An 18290-nucleotide genomic window follows, 5' to 3' on the forward strand; every position below is an offset into this window, starting at 1 on the left:
GGTCCTTCACCTCCACCATAAAACTCATGGGAATTCCTGAGCTCCTTTTAAGCCTGGGAACAGGGCTGGTAGATGATGATGGAACAGGACCCAAGGGTGGCTTCAGGTCACTGCAAGGTTTTGGGGGTAAAAAAAGAGGAAGGTAGGAATGTGTGTCCCTTGTCAGAACAGATCCCTTGTCAGAGATAAATGTGATTATTCCATGTTCTTCCAAGACCAGCTCTGACCTTGCCAACACTTACTTGAGGGGCTCATAGTAATGGCAGGACTGGATCATCATGGCTTTGATCTTGTCCTCCTCTGCAGCATTGGCCTCAGCCAGATTTGGGGTCTGTGTGACAGGGGAGGGTTGGACACACACGTGAAGAACACGTTTGAGCCTCCACAGCCAAACAGCCTCCACGCAGCCTAGGAGAGATCAGCCTCTGGAGGTTTTGCTTTCACAGATATTCCTTCACAAAAGCAGCCAAGTCAGAGATTTAATAAATGGGTGTTCCATTGGCACAGTGTTTTCCTGTGCAGGAACATGTTCCAGATCCACCTCTCTGGAATCATTTCCATCAACATTTACAGAGAAATTTACAGACACTTCACCAATGTGTTTGAACCCAAATGGTTTACAAAACACAATCAAACCCCACCAAAATATGCCTGGGAATAGACACAGATTCAAATATGGCACTTTTTACAAAGTATTGATGATACCAAAATAATTTACACTGTCTGCAATCAAACAAAGGAGATTGTGTTATCCACTGTTCACAGACCCCAATTTGTGAACAAGTGCCGCAATCAAAGAATAGACCTATAGCTGTCATGGCCAAAAATTCAAAACTCAAGTCTCACAAGTGTTCTTGTTCCAGAAATGTTTGTTTTGGCTGCTGCAAACCTCCCTGAAATGTCCATAACTTACAGCCAGTTCAGTTCTTCTGTACACATTTGTACAACACAAACTGTTAGTTTCCAGTGCAAAACTGATGATAAAAATGGGAAACAGGTGCTGAAGTGCTGCTGCTTTGGCTCTTGAAAAGAAATAATGCTGCAGGATTATGTTGGGGCTGATAAGGTGCTCTCCTTTCCTCTTCCCAACCTGGGAACTTCTCTTTCTGGGATAGCATCACAACATACATGCATTTTAAACTTACAATAAACACCTTAAGTTACTACAAATACAGTTTTGATCACATTACCACAATTATCCAGTTGTAGGTCACAGTATAAGATTATAAATCCTAAGCAAATGATTTTTTGTCAAGTATTTGACAAACAATATCTCTATACCTTAATGAGCTGGGCCAGAGTAAGAGGGGCAGAAGAGTCAGAAATCTGTTCACAAAATAATTAAACCATGTTCAGGTTCAATCTCCAGAAAATTAATGCAAGGCTGCACTGTTTAGCATGCAGTGCAGTGTGTAGGAAGTGTGAGGCTGGGGTTTTACGTACTGCCTTAGATGTTCCCCTCACTGGCTCCTTTTGGTTCCTGGCAGAAGAAACAGAGGTGATCAGAACTCAAAATGAAGCATGTGGACCCAGCATCAAGCAGTGAAAACCAACAAGAACACCTGAACCTCAAACCATTATGTTCTCATAGTTGAGTGAATGTGGGAGTTTATTTGTCTTCATAAACTCTCCTCTCTTGGCACCTCCAGTGCAACTAAAGCCCCCAAAATCTCATTTCTGTTGCCACCAGTTACACAGGAGTGTAGTTTCTTAGCCAGAACAGTGACAGTGTCGATGCTCAGGAGTGCAGGTTCCTTTTAGTGAAAAATGATCCCTCCTGTGCCAAAGCAATACCAGAACTGCCAGCAGCTCCATCTCCAGATTGGTGTTTCTCTGTGGGAGCCCTGCTCACATCTCTGCCATCCTTAAGGGCCAAAGTGCCCAGTGTGTTACAGATGCTACAGTGCCTACAAATGCTGGTAGAAAGGTCACCTGGAAGCCTTTCCTAGGGGTTGGTGCAATTTAGGAGCTCTGTAGGGGGAAAAAAAAGAGTCTTAATTGGCAGAATTTCCTTTCGGGTGATCTTGAAAATGCAACAATATTTTGGGAGCTGTTTATTACACTTGCAGACTTGCTGGGATTCCACGCACTCAGTGATGTGTGTCTGATTCAGGTGCTGAGGAATCAGACACACAACCCCTGTGAGAGCAGATCCTCATCCCTCCCACTCATCAGCCTCTCTGCCAGGTATTTCTGCCGTGTTTCCAGCTGCAGGGACAGAAGGCTCCTCTGCCTGGGAGCTGCCATCCCTGCAGCTGCACAGCCATTGCCATCTCACTCAGGAGCTGATGGGATCTGAGCACTGCCAGCATCCACCCTCCCCCTGCAGGCAGCACCACACCGGGGAGAGCCATGCAGCCCAAAGGGAGGATGCTGTGACAGGCCAGCATGAACCATCCATATTTGCATTAACCCCAAACCAAAGCCAACACTGAGGCATCCAGAATTCTTCATCTCTCCTCTACAGACATTGTGTAAAAGCCCCAAATTTGGGGTGCAAGATACCTGCCAGATACCCCACAGTCCCCAAACCCACTTTCCCCAGTGCAAGAAATAGTCAAGTACTGACAAACAGACTCGTCTCTGATGGGAGCACATTAAAAGTTTATTTCTAATAATATGTATTTGTTACAGTGTGTAGCTGTCATTACTACAAAGCCACTAAAAGCAAACACATAAAATCTGAACTCTCCTCATGCAGAGGAAACAGGATCTGTGACTTGGCTCTCAGCCCAATCATCCCAAGAACAAAACCAAGAATCACCATAGGATTTACCAGTGTTGGAGTTTGAACCCCACATCCCCACAAACCTAACAGTGGGAGTCTGCTTTGGAGCAGATAAATTTAAATCTACCCCATGAAAAAGGAAATTAACAGTAGCTTTGACCAGATGCAGTCCAAGTGCCTCTGCAAACCCATATCCAGAAAAGAAAAGAAGTTCACACCCTGACATCCCACCCAGGGAATCCAGAGCTTCATGGATACTCACGTGGCTCGAGCTGGAACCCTCTTCACAATCACTGAGACGTTCTTTGGGATCTGTGCATCATCAGAGTATTCTGAGAACAGCACAAATGCAGAACAAGTGTGAGTCAGTTGGGAGGAATGGATATGGACATGGAATTAGATGGCACATCACAGAATCCCTTCAGAGCTGTAAAAGCCAGTTTTATAAGCACCACTGTGCTTTCCCAGCCTGCCCAGGGCAGAGCAGGGCTCCCACAGCCTGTGGCACTGCTGACCTGTGCCACTGCCCCTGGATGTGGTGGGGTTTGTGGGTCCCCAGGGTGAGAGAACAGATGGGAATCTTGACTCCATGCTTCAGAAGGGTGATTTATTATTGTATGATCTGTGTTATATTAAAATAAAATTATATACTAAAACTATACTAAAGAATAGAAAGTATTTCACAAGAAGGCTAGAAAAGGAATGAATAATAAAATCTTGTGACTGACCAGAGTCCCAGCACAGCTGGACCTGTGATTGGCCATCAAGCAGAAACAATTCACATGGAACCAATCAAAGATGCACCTGTTGGTAAGCAACCTCCAAACCACATTCCAAGCAATCAGATAATCAATGTTTACATTTCATTTCTGAGGCCCCTCAGCTTCTCAGGAGAATAATCCTAGCGAAAGGATTTTCATAGAATGTCAGTGACACCTGATTGGCCCCGGGCCCCACTCACCCTCACTGGTCTCAGCTTTGAGGATCTGCAGATCACAGTTGGCCACCTTGAGCCTCTCTCGGGCCATGATCTGGCGCTTGAGGTCAGCCAGGGAGATGCTGTGGCCATGAAACGTGACCACATCATAGCCCAGCTTGGAGGAGAACTTGTAGTGCACACCCGACATGGCCACGAGCGCTCCTCAGCACTCGCTGCTCCCAGCCTGAGCTGCCCAGGGGGGCTCGGGCACCTCTGCTGGGCACTGCCAGGGCAGCCAGGACAGACACACAGAGCTGGGCACCACCCAGAGCACTGTGACCTCGCGGCGTGCTGCTGAGGAGCCATGGAACCCCAGAGCTCTGCTCAAAGGACCCTCATTGTCCTCAGCACACAGAGAGCAGCACAGAGCACCGGGGGGGGGCACTGAGGAAGGCTCCACGTCTTCCTCTGTCACCCTGTCCTTCTAAGCCTTCTGATGTTTACATTTTTGTAATGGTATTTTGTGATGGTGTTTGAGGGTCCCCAGGATGAGGGAAGAGATGGGAATCTTGCCCCCATATTTCAGAAGGCTGATTTATTATTTTATGATCTATATTATATTAAAAGAAAATTATACACTAAAACTATACTAAAGAAAGAGAAAGGACATATCAGAAAGCTAGAAAAGAATGAATAATAAAATCCTGTGACTGGACCATGATTGGTCATCAAGTAAAAACAATCCACATGAGAGCAATCAAAGATGCACCTGCTGTAAACCATCTCCAGACCACATTCGCAGCCATCAGATAATCATTGTTTACATTTCTTTTCTGAGGCTTCTCAGCTTCTCGGGAGAAAAATCCTAGCAAAAGGATTTTCATAAAATATGTCAGTGACAGTGTTTCTCACGCACTTTTCATATAAATAATGATTGTTTTGCATTCCTTTCTGGAGGAGGAGAGAATTGATAGACTGTTATTTTAACCAGTGTGGTTGGAGAGGTGGCAATTTCATCCTCCAATCTACGGTCACTTTTAGAATTCTATAAATATCAAAGTCCAGAAATAAATGTACCTTTTTTGCCTTGGACATCTCAGCGTGTATCATTCATTTCATATCCTATTGTGACATTCCTCAGTGGTCCTTTCTGATGAAGGCTGGACGTCTTCATCACCGTGCCCTTTCCACCTCTCTCCTCCAGGCATGTGCAGCCTCTTGTTGGCTCTTTCAGCGATTTTCTCACTGGTTTCACAACCTCTGTTCTTCATTTTTGCAAGTTCTGCTCCCGATTTCTTGCCATGTTTCATCCTGGATCTCTAGCTTGTGACTGAAATTTGGTAGCTCCTATATTGGTTACCAGATATTTTATGGTTTCCTAAGTATGCTTTGTGCTGAAATTTGGTAGCTCCTGTATTGGTTACCAGGTATTTTATGCTTTCCCCAGTATGTCTAGGCACAGTGCTTTTAACCCTTTCAGTGCCAAGACCCTGCACAGGGTCAGGGAGCTGCTGGAGACACAAGGGTGTCTTATCCACCTTGAAAAAAGAATAAATCAGGGGATATCAGGTATATCTGCACAGCCTCTGTGACAGCTCTGGGATAAGGCTGCATGGACAGGTTTCATGGTGTTGTCATCAGGCACCTCTAATTTTCTTGGGGCTTTGCTCTGGAATAAAACCAGCCCTGCAAACTTCAGCTGCTCTAGAAAATAATTTAAAGCTTTCAAGTAATCTTATTAGGGGAGAATTTTAAATCCAGGAAAAGCAGGAGCCAGGGAGCAAGGGGAAAATCATTCCAGTTTTTCCCTGTATCTTAAGCAGTTGGCAATGCTTTTCTATAAAGGAACTACAGCTCCTGCATGCAGGAAAACATGGCAGGAGGAGATGGATGTTCCCTTGCTGTATGGGCAGTGCTGAGCCAGGGCCACAGGCAGTCAAGGAAATTCCTAATTTAGATGTTGTACCATGAAAAAACCACCAAGCCCTGGCATAAATCCACCCAGTCCTGCCTCAGGGGGACAGCATCACTCTGTGATGCTCAGAGCATCCACATGGACATGGTGGCAACAAGGGACAAGAGAGGCAGGGGTGTGGCTGCTCCTCCTGGAGTGATTCACTGCCATCCCCATCTCCATGGCTCTGGAGGGCTGTGGGGGATGGCCTGGGAGGAATGAGGATGACCCAGTCACAGTCTGTGCTCAAACACTCACGGATCAGTGCTGGGGTGCAGGGAGGTGGGTCTGGCACAGCACCCTGCAACACTTCCCACCTCAGGGCATTGTGGAAATGTCAGTGAGGGACTGGGGAGACAATCAGATGGAAAATAACCATGGATTGATAAACAGCACAACCACTCTGGGGCTTGGGAGACACTCGATGGCAGGAGCTGCCAGCCAGGGGATGGTGCTGGGCCTCCTGTCCCCACCTCAGGCATGAGCAAACACTGCTCTGCTCCAGCTCAGCTCCTCCCCACACAGCTCTGCAGCCTCCCAGCCACTGCAGAGCCCAAACACAGATGGCTCCAGGTCACTGCTGGGGCCCAGGGCAGGGGGAGCAGTGCCACAGCCCCGTGGCCCCAGCCCCTTCCAGCTCAGGATCCTTTGTGCCCTGCAGAACACCCTGAACACGCCCCAGGATGCCCAAGTTCAGCCACAGAGTTTATTGTTCAGTAGGAGCTCACCACACCAGCAAGCCAGGACAAGGGGGATGGTACATGAATACAGATGTGGAGGAGCTACACAGACAGATTTGTACAGCTTTTGTACAGAGGAAGAAAATGAATCAAATAACAAAATAGACATTAGCAGTCAAACATTTTTTTGTCTTTTTTTTTTGTATCATACTAACAAAATCTGATAGCCAAAAAATGACTAAGCTACAAAATTGTAATACATACTGTATGGGTAAAAGGTTATCATCCATTTATACATCTAGTATCATCTTTTTTCTGGTAACTTACAGGAGGCCTATAGGATCTTAGTGTATTAATAACTCCCTACAGATAGTGCTGCGCTGCTAAAGCTGCTGAATAACGGAGTATTGGAATTTTCATTAAGACTTTTACAGTGCCATTTGCATTGTTCTGTTTAATGAAATCCTTATGCATCTCTACTGCAAGTCAGAGGAGCTGCTGGTGGCTGGGGGGAGGCAGGAGCTGTAAGGCCTGGGCTGGCAGCTTGGCACCTGGCACTGCAGAGCTGCAACACCCAGGCACTTTGGTACCGTCACTGCAGAGCTGTGACACCCAGCTGGCACTTTGGGACCATCTCTGCAGAGCTCTGACACCCAGCTGGCACTTTGGGACCATCTCTGCAGAGCTGTGACACCCAGCTGGCACTTTGGGACCATCACTGCAGAGCTCTGACACCCAGCTGGCACTTTGGTACCGTCACTGCAGAGCTGTGACACCCAGCTGGCACTTTGGTACCGTCACTGCAGAGCTGTGACACCCAGCTGGCACTTTGGTACCATCACTGCAGAGCTGTGACACCCAGCTGGCACTTTGGGACCATCTCTGCAGAGCTCTGACACCCAGCTGGCACTTTGGGACCATCTCTGCAGAGCTGTGACACCCAGCTGGCACTTTGGGACCATCACTGCAGAGCTCTGACACCCAGCTGGCACTTTGGGACCATCACTGCAGAGCTGTGACACCCAGCTGGCACTTTGGGACCATCACTGCAGAGCTCTGACACCCAGCTGGCAGTTTGGTGCCATAATTCCACAGGACACAGCATGGTGCTGCTCCAGCTCTCTGGATGCTGCAGGGGGGAAAAAGCTGACATTCCCAAGCAAGACTCATTCTTTTCCCCTTTGGTCATGAGAAATAGAGAAGAAATCACTCCATACTAAGTAGTCTCCACCCAAAGGCTGTTTTTGCAGTGGATGAGGGCTCAGCTCCCAGCAGAACAGCATCACTGACTGTCAGGGCTGCTCCTTCCCTTGGAGCCCAGCTGTGTCACCCCCTGCTCCCCACCCTGCACCCCTGCTCAGGACCCACCTGCAGCTGGAGAACCAGCATGGCACTCTCAGGCTGGGAGAAAGGCTGGGGAGAGCACAGCCCTCCCTCAGCAGCTCCCAGGGAGCGAGGTAAGAGCAAGGCTGAAGCCAGAGGGGGAGTGAAGGCACAAACAGGAACCAGCCCGGATCAACAACAGGACAAGGGGACATCACCACTGCTCCAGGGCCCCAGACTCTCCCAAACAACCAAGCCAGCAGGACCAAGGATTGTGAAGCACTTTATACACCACCACATAGGTAAAAATAGCACTTAAACTTACAAATAAATAGAGGGGATGGGGACTCTCCCGCTTGTCCTTTCCAAGTTTGTCCCCAGTGTGGTCTCTCACCACCTCAGGGGGGCAGCCAGAGGTTGGTGCCCTGGGGAAGCCTGTGCTAAATTTGGAGAGGGAGGAAGTGAGTGAGTGCAATCCCTCCTTACACAGGGCTCAGCTGAAGCCCACGTGAGCACACAAATATCTGTTGGCATTGTGGATGGTCCTGTTTGGGAGCAGCTCCCATGGACCTGCACCCCAGAGGGGCTTCAACCTTCAGCCCTGTCACACAGTGACCACAGAGCCTGCACAGAGAGCCCAAGCAGTGCCAGCAGCTCCTGGCTGATCCTCAGGGAGCAGCACAGTCATCTACAGCCAGAGAACACCATCAGCACTAACTCTGAACCTGCCCTGACCCCTCTGCTCCTGTGCTGCATTGTCTCCTGAGCTGAACAGGGAAAGCCCCAGGTCTGAGCTGCTCTCAGGGGATGGTCCCTGGGCAGAGGCAGGAACCAGAGACTCTTCCAGCCTGGCAGCTTTGGATCTGATCAACAGAACCAAAAACATGGGGACTGACTCCCAGGGGATCCCACTCTGTGCAGAGCCAAAGGGAGGTGGAAACAGAGATGTCTCTGCTGCAGGTGAAGGCAGCTGGCCATGAGTCACTAGGAGACCCAAACAGGAAAATAAATTACAAACCAGAATGGAGCCTCCCTCTTGCAGGTGCCCAGGGAAGGCCATGGGGTCTGCAGCCATGACTTCAGAGACCATCCAGCCAACAGGAGCATTTTGGGGAACATCAACCCTAAATTCTTAAAACCAGCAGTGAGGTATTCACTATTGAGGGCTGTAACAAACAAAAACTGCCTCTGGGACTTTCCAAAATCACTTAGAAGATGAATACTCAGCCAGGAGGGTTTTGGAGACCACTCCTACAATCCCTTGGGAAACTCCCAGAGCTAGGCAGAGATGTGCCAATCTTCCTGGTGACTTGTAAGAGCTGAAGAAACTCTTCTACAAGGCAGGATGGAATTGTATATGAATTATTTCCAGCCAGTTCCATCCCATGCTCTGCCTCCTGCTACCACAAGCAGATTTCTGCTGTGATTTCTGATCTCCTTTACTTCCCCTTCCTCTCCCATCCTCCTTGAAGGGCAGGAGATCACCAATTCTGCATCAGGTGAGAAGGGTCAGGTGTTCAATGTCATTCTCCTCATGGCAAAATCACAGTCCTGAAGCTCAGGTCTTTCCCAGGCTGCTTCTGGCTGCCAATCTTTCAGAGAAGCAGGAGTCTGGCAACCCACTAAGAAAAAGTGACACAACTTTGTGGGAAATCAGGGCAAAAAGCAACAGAGCTCATGTGCCCTCATGTTCATCTGCTGGGGGTCTGGCTCAGATCTCCTCCCCATCTTGTCCTGTCACAGATGTCCCATCATGGCAGAAGGCTGGAGGAGGTGGCACTAACTGGGAGAAGCCTGGAGAAATATTGCTGTGACTGTTCCTGTGCTGTGCTGCTGAAGAGAGACCCTGAGATGGCTCTTTCACACCTTTAAGAGCATGTTGTCACCTTCCTCTGCCCTGTTATCACCTGGGAGCTGTGGTGCAAAGTGGGAGTAAAGCCTTGGGAAGAAGGAACAAGATCCTCTGCTGGTGCAGACACAGGAGCTGTGTGGGCTCTGCTCTTGGATTGCCTCTGCTCCAAACACACCCAGCTCATGACAGAGGACTGCTGAAGCCATCAGAGGCTCACAGCAGCACCTCCACCCCATCCACCTCGGGCAGCAGGGGATGGGCATCACACTGGAGAGCCCAGGACAGCTCTGGAAAGCTCCAGGCAATCACAGTGAGCTGTTCAATTGCACAGGCAAGGAGGGAACCATTTGTTCAGTGTGTCTGTCCCACACTGAGTGCCCCCAGCATGGAGCTCCAAGGCCAGCAATGCTGAGATCCAGCACCTGTGGAGTCCTGAGCTCAAAACAGAGCCCAGGAACCCCCCAGGAGTGAGGGGGACCCAGCTGGACAGATGGCTATGGCACAGGGCTCCAGCAGCCTGCTCAGAGATGCCACTGCAGGAAAAAGGGCCAATGCACCCAGGCAAGGTGTGCCTGACCCCAAACCCAGAGCAGCCACCACAGCCTCTTCCCCAAATGCCAGGAGAGAAGAAACAAAATAAATACCCCTCTGAAACCGGATTATTTCCCACAACATGCTATAATACAAGAACTAAGTGCAGGTTCTGCTCTAAAACAGTGATGTCTTCCAAAAGGGAGGAGGAGAACACATCCCCAAACCTCACATCATCAGCCCAGCAGGTCTCACTCACTTGTGCAGGTCCTCAGGACACCAGGGAGTGTGGGAGGGAAGGGCCAGACCCCGTGGGAAGGGTGCGGCCTGTGGGCACATGCTTTGAGCACCACAGGCAAATCCCTCTGCAGCTCCTGTGGGGTCCCACTGACACTTGAGCCACAGGTCAGGGCAGCTGTCATCCAAACCACGTCAGCTGGTGGGACAAGGGCAGCTCAAACAATACAAATTCCACAGTCAAAACCAATACAAGTAAGAAACCAAACCCAGAGAGGTCCTTCTGCTCCCTCCTGGAACAATGGCTGTCTTGGAAAGCTGGACTCTGGGATTGTCCTGATTACATCAGTTAGTACATTATAAACATTGTCCTGCTTTAAAGTGAAAATACTGTGTGTGGTCTTTTGGAGGTGCTAAAGCCAGATGTGGTGTTGCTTTTCCTGACTGTGCAGAGGAGCTGATACTGGCGTGAAATGATCCTTTCCACCTCTTCTCTATCAGAGCTTCTCCTGCAAAAAACCAGAACTTGTTAGGCAAAGGCAGAGGCTTTATTTTGAAAGCACAGAGGCTTTATTTTGAAAGCACAGAGACTTTTTTGGAAAGCACAGAGGGTTTTTTGGAAGAGGCATGGAGTAGATTGCCCACTGCTCTGCCCAGTATGTGTGGATGAAGTCTGCTGTGGGAGGCCAGCACAGGATGTCCCACAAATGCCACCCATGCAAAGGGGACAGCAGAGCTGAGGCTGAGCAGGCTCCAGCAAGGGCTGCCAGGGGAGGTGTGACACAGCCGTGACCCAGGAGACTGTGGGGAAGCTCCCTTTGCATTGCCCCTCTCTCTGTGTGCCCCTCACCACCACCTTCCCCATGGCTTCAAGGGGTTTCTAGTGAGGCTCCCACCACACCTGGGAACTGGAACTGTGCAAAGCTCTTGCTTTTGCTGTGGGAATGACACAGTCAAGCTGTGCTGGCAGAACTACCCCCAGCCAAGTGCTGTCCCCACCACAGCAGGCAAGAAACCACACAAAGCAGATACTTGTTTTAAATAACATTCTGCTCAAAACTTACCTCTTGCTTGTGGGATTTATCCTGCTGGTGAATCCCATTAGCAGACCCAGAGTTTCCAACAGTCTGCAATGGAAAACAGACAACACTTACTGAAGAGGGACACAGATCCTGGTGGTTTTGCTTACAAGCACTGAAATCTGGCAAGATTGCCCTGTCCTTCCTTAGCTGCCCACTCCACACAAGGAAAGGAGGGAAGAATGATGAGGAGGACTAATTTATTACTTTATTATACTATATTATATTAAATAATGCTATACTATACTAAAGAATAATGAATTACTGAATGCTAAAAAGATAATAATGAAAACTCCTGACTCTTTCCATAGTCCTGACACAGCTTGGCCCTGATTGGCCAAAGAGTGAAAACAACTCACAGCAGAATCCAATGGAACAATCACCTGTGGGCAAACAATCTTCAAACACATTCCACATGAGCACAACACAGGAGAAGCAAATGAGATAAGAATTGTTTTTCTTTTCTCTGAGGCTTCTCAGCTTCCCAGAGAAAAACCCTGGGTGAAGGAATTTTTCCAGAGAATGTGAATGCCACACACAGGCACAACCTGCTGGCTGCCTTCCTCAAAGCAGTATTGATTTTAGCAGCATTAGCTGAACAAATCTCCATTCTGAGACGGGAGAACTTTCTGGACTCTCCATCCATCAGAGTTTTTGCATGCCTGCCAAAGGATGGGGAGCTCAGCAAGAGGCTCAAGCACTGGCACGGTGCAATGTGACACCTGATCCTGGCATCTGGGTGAAGGAATCACGTTCAGAGGTTGTGAATGCCACAGATGAGGGCTAAGCTGCCCTGTTTGCTGAGGTACCTGTGTTTTCTCAGAGGAGAGTCTCATGGCTTCCATGAGCTTCTCCATCTGGTGTCCCTGCTCCAGGGCGTTGCGCAGCACGTCCTCGGTGCTGACGAGCCGGTGCTGCAGCCGGATCACCTCGGACTCCGAGGAGGGGTCGATCAGCGAGAAGCGCCGCTGCTCCGGCGCCGCCTTCTCCTTGTCCTGGGGCAGCACAGGGAAAATGGGACAGTGTAAGAACCTGAGTGAGGGATGGGGGACTCCAGGCAGTCTCCAAAATGCAGTTTATTCCATCCAGAACGTTACAGCAGTCCAGGGTTGTGGGTGACAGAGCTGTGCCCACAGCTGTCAGCTCCAGCTGCAGGCAGGCCTGGAGACCCTGAGTTTAGGTTACAATGCATTCTGTACTTTTCTTTTGGTTACAAATGCATTATATTCTTTTCTTTGCTAAGCATCTTAATACAGCAGAACCAATCTATACCTTAACCTTTATCTCTAGCCTATCATAACTACTATAATTACCATATTCATGTTACTGTTCTCCAATCACTAAAAGTCAGTACATTACAGTTTAAGCTAGAAGTTGGTTTTCAGTTTTCTTGCAGTGGAAAATTCTGAGACCTTTTTTCTACTTGTAAGTTTGCTGACTTGTTTGCCTGTGCTCTCTTTCTGTTTGGTAAAAACATCTTCTTGTTTGGGGTGGGTTTATCCTTTGCTCTAGGGCATAAAATCCCTTCTAACTAACTCACCCTTTGCCTCCTTGGTTATCCAGTAAGACTGGCTCAGCAATTCTTTTTATCTATATATCAAAACTTGCTTCCATCTCTATTCCTTCTTCAGATTCTACATTCAAAAATCTTTCTGCTAAGCACACATATCTGTGAGACTTTCTTGTCAAACTTTCATCCTTCCCAACAGGAGGTGTTACAGCAAAACCAAGTATTGCCAGCTGGGGGCTCTGTACAAACCACAAACGGGACGGGACTGCTGGGGAAGGCATCTCAAGCTGTTCTGTTTTCCAGCATCATTCTCACTACATGGTTATGACAATGGGAAGATGCCATCAGCTCACATCCCAGGCAGCAGACCAAGAGCTCAGTTTTACAACTCACTTTAAAAGTTTTTTGACCAGCTGTGGAAACCCAGAGCACACAGGGTATGTTTCTTTTCTGCTCTGGGGTGCCCTACCCCAGGGGAGCACTGTCTTTGACCCTCATTCATGGAGAAAATTTCCTAGGCTTCAAGAGAGGCTGGAATCCCCAAAAGTGTGAAATAGATTATGGAGAGCAGTGTAGGTGCATCACTTGGTAAGAAATTGAGGTTTTGGGACTTTTTATATGTTGTAGATGGAAGCAAGATGGAGGGCACAGGGTGTTGTCCTGGGCTTCTTCTTCCTCCTTCTCCATGGGTTTGGGTGGCATTTTGTAATTGGGCAGAAAAGTCTGCATTGCAGCTCTGTGGGATCAGTTATTGGGTTAAAAGGGAAAATAATCCAGGTGTCAGTTCTTAATTGGATAGTTTAGTCTTAGAAGACCTTGCACCAAGAGATTGTTGGCCATTTTGTGCCTTCTAATGGAAAGCTGCAGAACTCACAGCAGTGAGACTGTTTTACTGATAAGAAATAATAAACACCTGAGTCTGAACATGAACCACTGTCTCAAGTGCCTTCAATCCAGACCCAGAGAAACCACAACTGGAACCACCACAACCAATCACACAAAGCAAAAGCACGTTGACAGTAGTTCCATCCAGTCACTATAAGCACAGGTACCTTTGGTTAAACAATGCTTGCTTATTTTGAATACAATACCTGCTTGTGAGCCTTACAACACAATGCACAGAGCTCTATTATTAAGCTTAGAACTTCCTAATATCTCACTAGATAAACTTTTCTGCAGCTTAGGGAGTTATTCTAGACAAGCATTAATACACAGAACATGGTTCTACTTGTCCTTACTTTTCTACTTCTTACATAATTTTTCTGCTGACCAATCTCATGGCTGCTGCTTAGCTCTAATCACAGTTCTGCTGTCTCTGAGGCCTGCCTTATGCAGCTTTCCCAAAACCCTCTGATTTTAAGGATTCTCACACCAAGAGCTGCAGAAAGTCAAGGTATAAATCCACATAATGCCTAGAACCATGCTGCAATTTCAGCAGCAGATGGGGGCAGAGCACAGCTCAGATCAAGTGACCAGGAGCAGCTCCAGTTTGTTCCCAGCACTTCAAATCAATTATTAACATCTCAGCCACTGGAGGACGTTGAAGTACACGGGAATTTGAGGACACTGCTTATTCTTGGATCAGAGACACTGTAAAACACATGGGGTAGCTGAACCACCTTCAGTTCCTCCCACAAACTGCAGCACTATTTAGCCATGGATCTAAAACCTCAACAGAAAAACGCTGGAGAAGGACACAGGAGGCTACAGCCTCCTCATGAGGGGAAGCACAGAGGCACACAATGACCTCTGTGACCATGGACAGGAGCCAGGGAATGGCCAGAGCTGTGCCAGAGAAGGTCCAGGTTGGAGATCAGGGAAAGGTTCTTTCCCCAGAGGGTGCTGGCACTGCCCAGGCTGCCCAGGGAACGGGCACAGCCCTGAGGCTGCCAGAGCTCCAGGAGCCTCTGGACAATGCTCCCAGGCAGGTGTGATTGTTGGGGTGTCCTGAGCAGGGCCAGGAGTTGGACTGGATGATCCTTGTGGCCTTTCCAACTGAGATATTCTGTGATAAATGACATGTGGGTATCTTTGCTGCATAATGAGGTGCTGCTAAGCTCAGTCACTGTCAAGAGAATCCCCATCAGATGCTCAGCAGGACAAAAGAAAACACAAAGACCTGGAGCAAGAGTGAAGGGCTCAGACTCCCCACTCCCCTCAGCAGTACAGAGCCCTCCAGCCCCTAGGCTGTGCCAGGATTGTAGGAAATAAATTTAGAAAAAGTTTTTAAAGTTTAACAGAAGGCTATATAAGGTTAAACATAAGCTATATAAAGTTACTTTATATACTTCATCATACACAACAAATAATAAACAAAACAATCAAAAAAAGTTTTTTCTATCCAAGAGGGAGGGGGAAATGTAGGAAATAAATACTACAAATAAAACTAATAAAACAAAATATAAAACTAATAAAACACAATAAAAACTAATAAAACAAAAGAAAAAACTAATAAAACAAAAGAAAAAACTAACAAAACAAAATAAAAACTAATAAAACAAACTACAAATAAAACTAAATACTTCAGAAAAATAGAGCTATAAACATACATTGCAGTGGGACCCACAAAAGATAGTTTTAAATAATTAACTTTAAGACATCTGCAGCATGATGTAACAAAAAACTAATAAATCAAGAAACACAGTGCATTGTAATTAAAAAATAGTTAACTTCTAATTATAATAGCATCAATAACACAATATATAGTGTATTGTAATTAAAAAAATAGTTACCTTCTAATTATAATATAACATCTATATTATCTCTCATCTATATTGCCCTTTCTCAGAAAACTAAAAATAAAACGTTTTTAAAAACCCCTCTCAGCTATCTCATCTCGGGCTCAGGAAAGGAGCATTATCCGACACAGGACGGGTTTCAGGGCCCTCACCAGCACAACCAGTTTCTCTCGCAGCCCCTTGATGTCATCCTTGAGCTTCTGCTCCTTCAGCCTCCACTCCGCCTTGTGCACCTCGCGGCTGAGGTCGCGCTCCGGCCCCGGCGAGTGCCGGTTCGCCTCCAGCAGCAGCGCCCGCAGCTCGTTCAGGCTCCTGCCAGTGAGAAACAACAACCACTTGCTTTAAAATGTTAAAAGTTCAATATGGTTATAAAAATAGTAATGTAATTAGAGCAGTAAGAATTTGGGCAATCAGAGGTAGGGTGGTAAAAGCAAAGAATTACAAATGTTCGGATGCTTTCCTCTTGAAAACAAAGGATCCTCACTAACAAAGGACTAACCCTTAAAAGCAATAGCCTGTTGCATATCATACATGATTCAAAAATTCTTTTCAAACAAAGGGTGTTTTCTGGTTATTGACAGCTTCCCTCCATCTTGTAAATAAATCATGGTTGGACTCCATTGGAGTCTATAAGGAAACTAGTTCTTCACCATCAGGAGGCAATAATTCTTCTCTCTGGGATCTCAGTGTCTTGCCCTTGTTATCTCTGTGCAAAGAATTTCTTGATTATCTCATCCCTTTCTTGAGCTAGTTAACAAGCATCTTACATTGCATAGTTCTATTTTACCATTATGTCATAACCAAAAACTATATTTAACACACTACTTAAGAGAATTTATACAGCATAACTTTCTAACATAATACATATAATATTCATTTTAATATTTGCAAACAGCCAATCATATTATACATATTTTTCACATACAAGCAGCAGCAGGAAGAGATGGAGACATTCCCAGAGCCCACACACCACTGGAGCCCTGCTGTGCTCCCTCCCACCTTTGCTACAGATCCAAAGGAAGGCCAGTGAACAAATCTGACCCAGCTCCCACCACTCTTTTCTTGTCCCACTTTGCCAGCTCTGAGACTGGCACTGCACAGGCACTGCTTGAGCAGCCAGCCTGGCTGGCCTGTAGTGACTTCATTCAGCATCTCCTCTGGGCTGCCTTGCAGCTCCTGGCAAGCAGTGAAAGGGCAGTGCCTTTTGAGAATTCACAGCCTCTAATTCCAACCAAATTCACACATCAGCATCTCTAAAGAAAGGGAAAGCTGTGGGCTGGATGAATATTCACAGAGCCCCCGTCTGCAGCTCTGTCCTCCAGACCTGCACACTGACCTTTCCTTCTTGAGCAGCTCCTGGCTGATCAGGACCAGCTGCCCTGAGGCATCATGTGTTTTCTTGGTCAAGGCTTCCAGTTCTCCTTCCAACCTCTTCTTTTCTTTGAGCACTGAATCAGCCTTCTTTTCTGCTGTTTTGCATTTGTTTTCCAAAGCTATGAGAAGCAGAAGATTCAGGGGAAGAAAGGTCACTTAGTTCTTTACTTAATCCCTACTTTTTGCCTTTTCCCAATTCCTACTCCTAAAAGCACAGACATAATTAACTCTTGGCTGGCTGTAGCTAAAGGGACACACCCAGCTCAATTGACTTCTACTTCATTAACTTTACACATAAACAACCCCAAACCCTCCCTCACAGGACACTAATATCTGCTGCAGTTTGTGTTCAATTCCTGAATTCATTTCTACCAGCAATAGTCATTTAAAAACAATAGCATCATGTTTTACATCAGCCTATTTCAGCTCTGGGCTCTTGTTCAACACCAGGCTGTGGGCCAAGCAGGGAAACATTTAATTCCCCCCAACACTGGATTAGGGAAACTTACCACTTACTTGGGCCCTTAGAGTTTCAGTCTGGGTCACCAGGGATGACACCTCTTTGTCTCTTTTACTCAGCTTGTCCTGGAGGTCTGTGGGGGAATGAAAAGACAAGAATGAGAGGGCTGGAAAATACTTTGTGCAAATTGGGAAGGTGTCAGGAACACAGCACGGGCCAGGGTGCAGTGGGCACCATTGTGGTTCACTGCTGTTGGCAGAGGGACACTCATCCCACCACACTGGGTGACTCTGGGAGGTTGTACCAGACAGGGCTAGGAAAGCAATCTCAAGGAGGAGGGGGAAATGGCAATAAAGCATTAATTAAAAAAAAAAAAAAAAACCAAAAGGAAGAAGGGGAAAAGGCAATAAAACATTAATTAAAAAAACCCAAATGGAACTTTTAGCACATTTCTTTGTGCCACCTCCTACAGTGGAAGGCAGAGACTGTTTTAAAAGACATGTTTTCTGCGTGTTTTCTGGAACTGATGCATTTCCATGCTCAGAGCTGCAGATCTGAAGTGTGATGCTTTTGTGGCTCAAATCTGACCTGGTTGTTTTCTGAACATCTTTCTGGAGTTTATTCAGTGTGGAAACAATGCACACATGGACTGAGTGGCCATTCAGAGCAGTGGCTGCTGGTGCTAATTAAAGGCAGGAATTACCTGTCAATCAGCAAACAATTTGGTGTAGAAACATAGAATAGTTTGGTTTGGAAAGGAACTTAAAGATCATCTTGTTCCACACCCCTGCTTTGGGCAGGGACACCATCCACCATCCCAGGCTGCTCCAAGCCCTGTCCAGCCTGTCCCTGGGCACTTGCAGGGATGGGGTATAACCTGAATGAGTTCTACAGGATCCCATATC

At 47.1% G+C, this 18290-nt stretch overlaps 2 protein-coding genes across 4 annotated transcripts in view; both read right to left on the reverse strand.

The window, feature by feature from the left end:
* Window positions 1-238: 238 nt before the first annotated feature.
* LOC128944300 (E3 ubiquitin-protein ligase RBBP6-like) lies at window positions 239-3855 on the reverse strand. Its single transcript, XM_054287501.1, has 4 exons — window positions 3690-3855; window positions 2991-3060; window positions 1444-1480; window positions 239-331 (listed from the first exon to the last, which is right to left on the reverse strand). The coding sequence occupies exons 1-4, from the start codon at window positions 3853-3855 to the stop codon at window positions 239-241; spliced, it is 366 nt and encodes a 121-aa protein (XP_054143476.1).
* A 5592-nt stretch (window positions 3856-9447) lies between these two features.
* CLIP2 (CAP-Gly domain containing linker protein 2) overlaps window positions 9448-18290 on the reverse strand; it is a 92351-nt gene continuing 83508 nt past the window's right edge. For all 3 annotated transcript variants that reach the window (XM_054287154.1, XM_054287155.1, XM_054287153.1), the window contains 6 exons: window positions 17435-17518; window positions 16888-17044; window positions 15704-15863; window positions 12113-12298; window positions 11289-11351; window positions 9448-10733 (listed from right to left, as the gene is read on the reverse strand). In XM_054287154.1, the coding sequence (XP_054143129.1) occupies window positions 10722-10733; window positions 11289-11351; window positions 12113-12298; window positions 15704-15863; window positions 16888-17044; window positions 17435-17518 (662 nt within the window). In that variant the 3' untranslated portion in view covers window positions 9448-10721. The remainder of the gene's footprint in view (window positions 10734-11288; window positions 11352-12112; window positions 12299-15703; window positions 15864-16887; window positions 17045-17434; window positions 17519-18290) is intronic.

The sequence above is a fragment of the Melozone crissalis genome, unplaced genomic scaffold (genome assembly GCF_028551555.1).
Source record: "Melozone crissalis strain CALT ecotype California unplaced genomic scaffold, PUWL_Pcris_2 ptg000057l_1, whole genome shotgun sequence".
Classification (NCBI taxonomy): domain Eukaryota; kingdom Metazoa; phylum Chordata; class Aves; order Passeriformes; family Passerellidae; genus Melozone; species Melozone crissalis.